The 10108-nt window shown below is 45.4% G+C and overlaps 1 protein-coding gene across 2 annotated transcripts in view; it reads right to left on the bottom strand.

Moving 5' to 3' along the window:
• Nucleotides 1-4607: 4607 nt before the first annotated feature.
• The window catches only part of SV2B (synaptic vesicle glycoprotein 2B), a 65797-nt gene continuing 60296 nt past the window's right edge, over nucleotides 4608-10108 (bottom strand). For both annotated transcript variants that reach the window (XM_036389481.2, XM_036389482.2), the window contains exon 13: nucleotides 4608-9680. In XM_036389481.2, coding sequence (XP_036245374.1) covers nucleotides 9497-9680 — 184 coding nt within the window. In that variant the 3' untranslated portion in view covers nucleotides 4608-9496. The remainder of the gene's footprint in view (nucleotides 9681-10108) is intronic.

The following is a 10108-nucleotide window of genomic DNA, read 5'->3' as shown; positions in this document are numbered from 1 at the left end:
TGTGGTTGATGTGACATTCACCCTGGGTTACATCTTTTTTTTTTCTCTTTAAGGAGATTTTCTTCCCACAAGTTTTATACTGAACCTTGCCCTGAGGAGACAGGGAAACTGGTTATTTGGGAGTAAATGTGTAACATGTACAAGAAAAGGCTGCTGTAACTGACCTGGACGAAGGGCATTCTGCAATACCAGAGATAAATGTCAGCAAGGACACGGGATAATAATGGCACTCAAACCCAAAACCTCAGAAAATCTTCCTGAGAAGATCTCTCAAGCCCCTAAAGTTGGGGTCATCCCACACAGAGCAAAGGATCTGTCCCAGAGACCAACACAAAGGTGACACAATTCCTGTCCTCTTCCAGGTGGGATGCAAAAGGGGACAGAGTAACTTAGCAGGGTCCCACAGCTGTGCCAAGCCAGGGCTGCTCAGAGCTCTGTGGCCTCTTTGGATATGGTCAAAAGAGGGCTGTAAATAGTTGTTCTGAAATATTTCTAGGCCTAAGGGCTCAGTACGAGGCTGGTTTCTTCAGAGCAGTTTGTTGTTCAGGGGTCTAAGGGAAGGAACAGGGTTCCTGGGAAGATTTCAAAGCTCTTGTCCTAAATAAGAAAGGATGAAAGAGCTGAGTTTATCATTCAAAGATGTGTTTTGAAGGGCTGAGTACAATATTCTTTTCCCATTCTGAAGCAGACGATTTCAAGGCTAAGAAAGGGCTCCCTCTGGAGAAATCTTCCCAACTTCTTCTGAAACCCCAGGACAGGAGTGGATCCTGCTCCTGTGCTGCCCATGGCTCTCCACTGCTGGACAGGCTGCAGCCCTGGAAGTCACATCCTCCCTGGAGTGTCCCTTTGCTTTGCCAGGGTAACAAAAGCAAGGAGTGAAGCCACTTGAGATCTGGCTTTGGCTTCCTTGCTGTTAGCTCTGTTTGTATTTAATGAGTAGCTCTTCTTTTTTTGTTGTTTTTTCTATAACGAAGGAAAACTTTGCAGGGAATTCTAAACTTGTGGTTCTCAGAGAGAAAACATCAGCACAAAATCCATGGTGGACGTCAGCTGTATCCAGGAGTGGTGGGAGTGAGCTCCCAAGGCTGGGGTAAAGCCCTGCTTAAGAGGATCACAAGCCTCAGGCTGGGCTCTGTGGGTTCTGGAGGCTGTGGGCAGGACAGCTGCAATGTTGATTTTAGTTGGTTAATTCACAGCAGGATCAGAATTCTGATCTGAGTCATCCATGTAGGGAAAGCATCAAGAGTTTGTGGCCTCAGGTTGTTTTGAGGTGATAAGCAAAGCACTTAGAAATACCTGTGTTGTTCCCTGCCTTAAATTCCTCATACAGAGATATGGGAGAAGGTTCACCAAACCACTCTGTGCTGAGAATTCTCCTTTTAATAGCCCAAATTTTAACTGCAGAAGGTTCTGCCTCCTGGAGAAGGAGGAACTTTGGAGACAGTGTTGGTGACACCTTGTCATGTTTAGCTGGGCTGGAGACCTTGTGTACAAAGCCCATCCCTGCAGCATCTCAGCAGGCTGCCCCAGGAGGCTCCACTGCTGCAGCCCTGCAGGGAAGGCACTGCCCAGTCCACAGCTTTTCTCCTCTACCTGCAGTCTCTCCACATTATTACAGTGAATCTACATCTCCCCTTGAGAACACTCAGGATGTGCAGGCTGAGAAAGCTTGAAAACCATTGCACTAGCCCACTGAAGCAGAAATCCTTATTTTCTCCCCCATAATTACATTTGCTTTGCTTCAGCTTTGCACAACTTGCATTCCAAAGAGCTTTGGCATTAGTCAGAGCTGTTTGTTCCCTAAACTTTTGAGTCACTGCTTTTTTTTGGTTACCTCCTTTTCCCTGATTTCGCTGAGGGTCAGAGCCCTGTGAGCTGTATTTGATGGCAACACCATGTCTGTTTTATGGGGGTCCTGGGCACAGCCTCCAGCAGTCCCTGGTGAGCAGAGACCAGTCAATGTCGTGGGCAACTGCTGCCATCTCCTGGTCTTTCAATCCCCCAAAAAGCTCGGGCATCCTCAGTAAGGTCAAGTGCAATAATTTAGTTTTACATATAAGTGCATATGTGTGCATATATGTGCATGTATGTATGTATACACACATCTTTTTGTAGGTGAAAAAATAAGTGCCAAACAATAAATTTAAATCTGACTTTTAGTATTTTCAAATAGTACAATGTGGGTTAGTACAATAGTAACTCTGTACACTTAAAATGTTAAAAATTGTACATAATCCCCTTACTGTTTGCATTGGCCATGGTAGCTGAAAGTTCTTCAGCTAATTCTCCTTGCTCACTAAGAATGGTGAAAAAAATATTTTGATAGTTTTTTTTTTCTGGTTTATAATCACCTGCTCACAAAAAACTTGTCTGAGAAGGACAGACTCACTCAGTATCAGCCCCAAAATCCGACCATGCTTTGTGCATTGTCAGGGTGCTCAGTCTCTGGATATTTCTGCCCCAAGCTGGCAAAAACAGGGCTCCATTTCCTATCCACAAGGATCTGGCCAAGTTTTGCCCGTCCTTTGTCTTCTCAACAAATGTGAACTCAGATTGCCAAGTTTGGTCTCTATTTTTAAAGTCCCCATATTAGGATGTGAGATACAGGAGCACTGGTAAAATGATTTGCCATCTTACCACAACCTGAATCAAATCATATTTCTAATATGAAGTCACTTCACAATTCAGAAGCATCACTATTGCTGGATTAATTTTGTGGCTGCTAGGAATGCCATCATCCCCAGCCTTCTTCCTCCACCAGGTAACCTTCTGTGACAGCTTGGATGAACTTGCACATCCAGGGAATCTGGGTCATTTATTACTAGCAATGAGAATCTGTGCCAGAGATCCACATGATGATGGTCAGGGCAGGAACATCAATATGGAAAAGCAGGAACACAGATTTGCAAAGGTTTTCTTACCAACCAGTCCATCCTATGTGATCTCAGGCAGATGTGTCATGTAATTCTGCTTTTAAATTCCCTGTGCCCTACTTTAAAATTAGTCAGGGGTTTTTCTGCACTGTTTTTGTCAGCAACCCTCTCTGAACATTCAAATATGGGATTTTTCTGCTTACTGAGACTTCAGCCTTATGCAGAATGTCAACTAGCCTGGAGTAAGAACGACTCAAAAACACCTGCAAGGCTTTCAGTGCAAATCTCTGACCTTTATCTAAAGAACTCACTTTGTAGAAAATGATTTCTGATGGTGTTTGCTGATGCAGGTTTTCCTACAGGCTGAACACACAGAAGGGCTTAGGGAAGGTTGACTCCACAGCTCTGCACTCTGCAGTTGGACAGGAGCATTGCAAAATTCACAGCTGGCAGCTCCCACCTGAGACCAGCCCTTACCTGTTCCCACCTGAGACCAGCCCTTACTGATTCCCACCTGAGACCAGCCCTTACCTGTTCCCACCTGAAACCAGCCCTTACTGATTCCCACCTGAGACCATCCCTTACTGATTCCCACCTGGTGCCAGCCCTTACTGATTCCCACCTGAAACCAGCCCTTACTGATTCCCACCTGGTGCCAGTCCTTACTGATTCCCACCTGGTGCCAGCCCTTACTGATTCCCACCTGAGACCAGTCCTTACCTGTTCCCACCAGAGACCATCCCTTACTGATTCCCACCTGAGACCAGCCCTTATTGATTCCCACCTAAAACCAGCCCTTACCTGTTCCCACCTGAGACCAGCCCTTACCTGTTCCCACCTGAGACCAGCCCTTATTGATTCCCACCTGAGACCAGCCCTTATTGATTCCCACCTGAGACCAGCCCTTACCAACCCCAGACTGCTGGGAAAATGCTGGTTTAGTCCCCTGATGATGGAAATACCTGCAGGGTTTCTTTATTACATTTCCAATCTCTCTGGCTCTTTATCTCTCATTTTAATATTACCTTTAGCATGTTGCAGTGGATGTGATGTGTAATCAATGATTTACCCAACAGCTTTTCAGCACTTGAATTTCTCAACAACAAGCCAGAGCTGACTCAAATCAAAACCCTTCAGTGGGCCTAGGACAAGTGAGATTACTGCATTTAATGTTTTACATAAAGAAACTCTTACATAAGCCCCACAGTCTGGCAGCCAGCCTCCACTGCTTGTGCCATGGGCTCTTTTCCTGTGCAGTTGCTGCTGTCTGTATCATTGCTCTGAAAGCATGGCCTGGGCAGTTAAATGTATACAAAGAGCTGCAAATAGAAAGAAAGAGCTCACATCCCCAGAAATGCATCTGAGAAGGGAGTGTGCTGTGGTCAAAGGGTGTGCCAAGCCTCAAAAACATTGCTTCTTTGGGGAGGCATTCCTGTTACAAAGCAGAGTTTAGCTTTTTGGTCTTGCACAGCATTTGAAGATATTTTGTACTTCCTCCTACCAGAAAATGTCTCAGGGTAAAGATTTTCTCGTGTCCTGTGTTTGGTAATCCATGGTATGAAAGGATTGTGATAGAAGGCAGACTTAATTGAGTTGGGATTGTATGAAAGGAGGAGGATGAACAAGTAGCAAACATCAAAGAAAGCCCGGGCAGTGTCAGGGTACAAAGTTACCCAGTAGAGCCCTCGTGAAAAGGCTCAAAGTGTTCATTAAACACAAACACTACAAGAGCCATTCTTTTTCTTCCAGCCTTTTAATGTGACAGAGAGAACAAAAACAAATCCATTGGAACAGCTGCAATTTCCAGTGACGACCAGACACAGATCAAATAAAAAAATAAAAGATGGTTTAAAATGAAGAAAAGGAACCAAGGGACTGGAATTGGCTATTTCACACACAGAGTTGACAGAACATCTAAATGAAACTTTCCATTAAAGCACGACACCAGGTGTTATTTACAGTGGAACTTGCAGTGTGTGTACATTTATACAGCACTAGCATCACATACAGCAAAGAAATTAATTTCATTTTGTTTCCTTCGCAGTTCCCAGGCTTTATTCTTCCTAAAAGCAGCATTTGCTAATAATATAAGGGTGAGAAACTGAGGGAGAAACTTAATGCAAAATAAAATACATAGGGCTCAAATCTACATAAACCTAAAAATATCCTCTCAGGTTTTGTGACTCCTTTGGAAAGTCAAAGGAAATGAGCAGGGAATATAAAAGGACTCCTTAAGAGCATCAGAGTGTACTCTGCTGTTGGAGGTCTCAAAGCAGGACCTGGAAGGGACCTGGAATCTGCAGAGAGCTCAGCTCCATGCAGTCCTGCTCTGTGCCCTTGTGTGAAGGCAGCCTTGGGGCTGGGCCACTCCCAGGCTCGGGGAACATCCCTCAGTGCCTCTCCAGCATCACTGAAGGACATCAGGATGCCTGAGCACTTCCCAGTGTGCAGAACTTCTGCCAGTGCATGTGGGTTTTCCAAGACTGACCCTCCTCATAGTCCAAAAGATCCAATGCACCACCATTTGTCAGTCCCATAGCATTTCAAGGAATTTCAAAGAGTGATGTTGATATGGGCAAGGAGGGGCTCACCCCACCCAGCACAAGCTGCAGCCACCACCTCTAGGATGTAGCAGAGCCAAAGGCAGCAACAGGAGCTGTCCTGCACAAGTGGAGTAAATAAATCACAATACCACAACCTGTTAAATCAACAGGGAACACAAGGAGGCAAAACTCTTATTGTAACACCACTGGTCTTTAACAATAGTATCAACAGTGCTTGGTGTTCCTATAAAAGCCTGTGTTTGTGTGCTCAGAAATTCAGCAATGGACCTCTCCCACTTCAGTGCTGTACAGCTGAAATCACAAAGCCACAGCAGGCCAGTTTGTGTTCCCTAAATTCACCTTCCCCATGCCACAATGTCCCTGGCTGAGTGGCTGTCCTGCTGTGCCACACGTGTGTGAGGAGATCCAGCTGTCCTCTAGAGGAGATCTTTGGGATTTAAGGCAAGTCCCCTGCCTTGGTCCTTCCTCTGTGTCCCCGTTGCAGTGAAGTTCACAAATCCATGGAGATGGTGCTGTGCAGAGACCAGCAGGGGAGCTGTGGTCAGCAGGTTTCTCTGTGGATGGTCCAGTGTATCCCAGACAGAGACAGTCACCAGGGCAGATGTGGGCAGGGGAACTGAGGGAGGAGATGTGTTTGCCCTTGAACAGCATGGGCAATGCTGATTTTACAGCAAAACCTAAGCTGAGCCATCAGAGGAGGTGCCTGAGGAGAAATCTTCCCTTGCTTGAGCTCAAGGATCTGTGACTGAGGCTAAGCCTAGCAGGTGGCCAAGGCTTGAAACTGAGCCCAAAACAAACCCCAGCCAATGAAGAGGGGGCTGCACCCAGCTGCTGTTTTGCTCTGGAGAGCAGCAGTGTGACACCTACACTGATTTACACCATGGCAAGGACAGCAAATACACACTTTGGGAATATTGACTAAGCCTGTCCCCACTGAGTTGGGTGGGAGATGCCAGACCAGGCGTCACAAATGCAATGCCCGAGCTGGAGCTGCTGCCCTGGATCTCCGTGTCCCTGAAGAAGCAGGACTGTCCAGGACAAGCCATCTCCAGCTCAGCACAGGGCCTGGGCAGGGTCCCCCTATTCCCTCTGCCTTTCAGCTGAGAATAATGGCAATCCATTCAGATCAACCCTAGGTGTGCCTCAGCTGGGTATGGGAGCTCTCCTCAGCTTTTCCTTCCTTCCTTCTCTGCTCTCTGTTGTCCTTTATCTCAGGCCCTCACATGCCAGCTGTGCTGTGTGTTTGCTCTCTCCTGTTGGTCACAAACTCCCTGGTCAAGTCAGGGGTAGGAGCCTTGTCCCAACACATCCAATATCCCTTAGTCCTTAAGTGACTCACCCATGGATTTTAGGGGTGCAAAGAATTTCCAGGTGACATTGACAATGAGATCCCATTACTCTTTACCTTGTCCCAGCTGGTCTGTGAGGTGAAGTTTAGCAGCCTGTGAAAGAGCCATTTTGTAAGGAAGAAAGGTTTCTAATATTGGATAATATTTCCTAATATTACCTTGCCATTTCTATCTCCTCATGATTTCAATTTCTTCCTTCTCTGGAAATTAACAGGGAAGTTTTGCAAAATAAATGATGTCATTAATGTCACTGCAAAATGTCAATGGAGGACACAAACAGGTTTGCTGTGAGTATTGGGTGACATGTAAATAGGAATGCTATGCAAAATAAATATTTAGACAAATAGTTTCTAGCTCCTCAGAGCTGCACAAAGGAATAGTCCAGAAAATGAAACAAAATTTCTCCCCCTCTGTCCATTTGCAATGTGGTAATTGGCAAGCACAGCCCAACAAAGTGGATGAAGCCTAAATGTCATGGTGACCTTTTGTGTTAAAATACATATTTAAACTGTTTCTCATCATGCAAAAGGACCAGATATTCTTAGAGAAAAAAACTCACATTCTAGTCTGTAATTCTGAACAGAAGCTGTGAACTGCTGCCAAAGGACATAATTACATTCACTCCTACCTTAGAGAAGGAACCTTGCTGTTTTGAAGACAAATAAAATACATAACAATAAAAAAAAGCCTAAGCTACCCATAAAATCAAGAAATGATGCATAATAAGCTCAGCTATTATAGCAGCTTGTGATTTCATCAATTTCATAAACCTCAGAATAAAGGTCAAAAATCTCAAACAGCCCATTGTAGCCTAGCTGATCCATGAGTGTTTATCCCTGATTGACACAATGATAAAAGTGATGCTCATTAGAGGCTTTTGCCTCATTGGCAAGGATTTGCTGCTTGTGATCTACCCCTGCTGTGTCCTTCAGCTGTGTCCCTGTGCAGCCTGGGCTGGCCCTGGTGCCTAAGTGCAAAGGGCTGTGCCTGTGCAGCCAAAGGCAGGGGTGTGAGACATCACTCCTGCAGCACCTCAGCCTAGCTTTGCTTGATTTTCTTAAAAAAAAAAAAAAAAGTCACCAAAAAAACCAAAACCAAACAAAAACCGATAAAAGGAGATCAAAGAAAAGGTAAATGAGAAGATCACCAGGAAAAGTACAAAAGAACTTTTTTATGTCACAGAATATCCTGGTTTGACAAATGAGCTGCACTATGTGGTGGTTTCAGATCAATTCTGGTCTGTTGCTGAGTTGTTGAAAGGGTGTAATTAGTGTTATCCATTGTGAGCACTGGTGTGTTATTGAACAGGGTGTTTTTCCTTCTGGTTTCCCAAGAAAACACACCCTAAAATACACAACTCACTTTGCCTCTAGGTGCAACAGGACTTAACTGGTATGATAAAAAGGGCACAGGAATTTGAGAAATGTTCTCCACAGGATATCAAGCTAAACTGTGCCACTTAATGGGGAATTTAATGTTCTGTACAGTGAAAGCTTGCTGTGTGCATTCCCTGTGTAACAAGTTAAATGGCTTTAAGTAACTGTGCTTACAGTGTTTCAATGAGACCCAAGTATATTAGAAAATCAAGCATCATATTCTTCAAATAATATGGCTAAAATGCTGGTAAATTCACAGTTACCATTCTCTAGGTATTAGGCAAAAATCCCCTATTTACACTGGATAATATGTACACATTTGGTTTGTGGAATGCTCCAATATCATAACAATTTCTCCTCTGTGAAAGCTGTAAGGAAAAAACCCTCTTAATCATTATATAAATATATATTCCCAGCCAATAATACATTTAAATATTTGGTATCTGGATGTAAAGAGCAAAGTGTCACTAAGTTGATCATGACTTCTGATAATCTTGAATTACTGGGATTTTAGTGTCACTCTTAAAATCCTCTTAAGGGTGCAGAAATTAAAAGTCCTAATTTTAATAGCTGATCACTTCAATGGGTGTATGTAAGTTTGCAAGTAGGTGTAAATACACACACACACATATATATATATATAATTATTTAGATATTTCTCTTCCACAGCAAGAAAGTGTCTAGTAATTCCCTGTGCCCAAGTGAAGACCGTAAAGGGCTTTGAAGCTCTGAGTCTTCTGAGATAGCTGAGCACCCACCCTCACATCCTCGATGAATCAGGACTCTCACTCTTCCAGGCAGGTGGAGTGGTAATCCCAAAAACAAGACAGCTGGGGCCAGTGGCCACATCTGCAACTGTTAGCCCTATTGCTGGAGCTCACCTCGAGCAGGTTTGTTACCTGCCCTCCCTGGATGCTCTGTGTGTCTGAGCACAGCTGGATGGCTGGGCAGGGCAGGGTCTCCAGCTGGGCAGGGCAGGAGGGTCGGGTCTGTCCTCCTGTCTGTCCTCCACGCGGGCACAGAGCTGCTGTCTGCCTCTGGTGTCCTTGCAGGGGGATGGACAGGGACAGGGGCACAGGCAGGGTGGAACCCAAGCTCTGCAAGGGGTGTGTGGGGGCTGCATGCACCAGTCGTGGCTGTAATAAGGTCAGGAACGATGGTTTTGTTGAAATCCCTGCGGGTTGTTCTTTGTTCTTCTTCCCCTCTGCCGTCTCGCTTTGAGGTACCGACAGAACAGTGCAGGATGAACGTTTTGGGTTTTCCAGACATGGTTGTTTTGTGTTCTTCTTCTACATCTGCCCCCACCCCCCACAAGCCCCCACGGCCTCTGTTGCTCACATCAGGACCTGTTCTCGAGTCTCTGGCAGGCGCAGAGCCAGCAGGCCACCCCCAACCAGAGCGGAGGAGGCCAGAAGGATGGGAACCACCTTGGTTATCCCTACGAAGGAGGAGAAGATGGAGTTCCCCAGGATGGCACCAAACTTGCAAAGCCCATTGAGGATGCCAAAGGCTGTTGCCCTGTGGGGAGGAAAAGCAGAAAGCAATGGTTGGGAGGCAGGTTCTGGCACAGCTACACAAGGTTTTGGATAGGTAATTTTGTGAATGCTCCTATGTTGCCCAGGCTACGCTTGCAGCAAGTAAAACTGGGTGGAATAAATAAGTAGATAAATAGATGCAGCTGGTTTTTGTGTCTGTGTGAATGAGGAGAATGTCTGTGTGCACCCATTTCTTCTCATCTCACCTTCTTCCTAGAGTGACCCACTCTCGGGGCCTTGAGTGGCCCATTCTGTCAGCCTCTGCCCTCCCTAAAGACAGCAGGACAAAATCTGCTCTAGATCTCCTCAAAGCCCTTCCAAGGGCTGCCTGGACTGGATTGTCACCAGAGAAGCAACCACAGCTCTCCTCTAAATTCTGTTTCACTCAGCAGCTAAAATCCCACTACTTTT

The sequence above is a fragment of the Molothrus ater genome, chromosome 13, assembly GCF_012460135.2.
Source record: "Molothrus ater isolate BHLD 08-10-18 breed brown headed cowbird chromosome 13, BPBGC_Mater_1.1, whole genome shotgun sequence".
Taxonomy (NCBI): Eukaryota; Metazoa; Chordata; class Aves; order Passeriformes; family Icteridae; genus Molothrus; species Molothrus ater.
The sequence above is the reverse complement of the archived record's forward strand: the minus strand, read 5'-3'. Positions and strand labels throughout refer to the sequence as shown.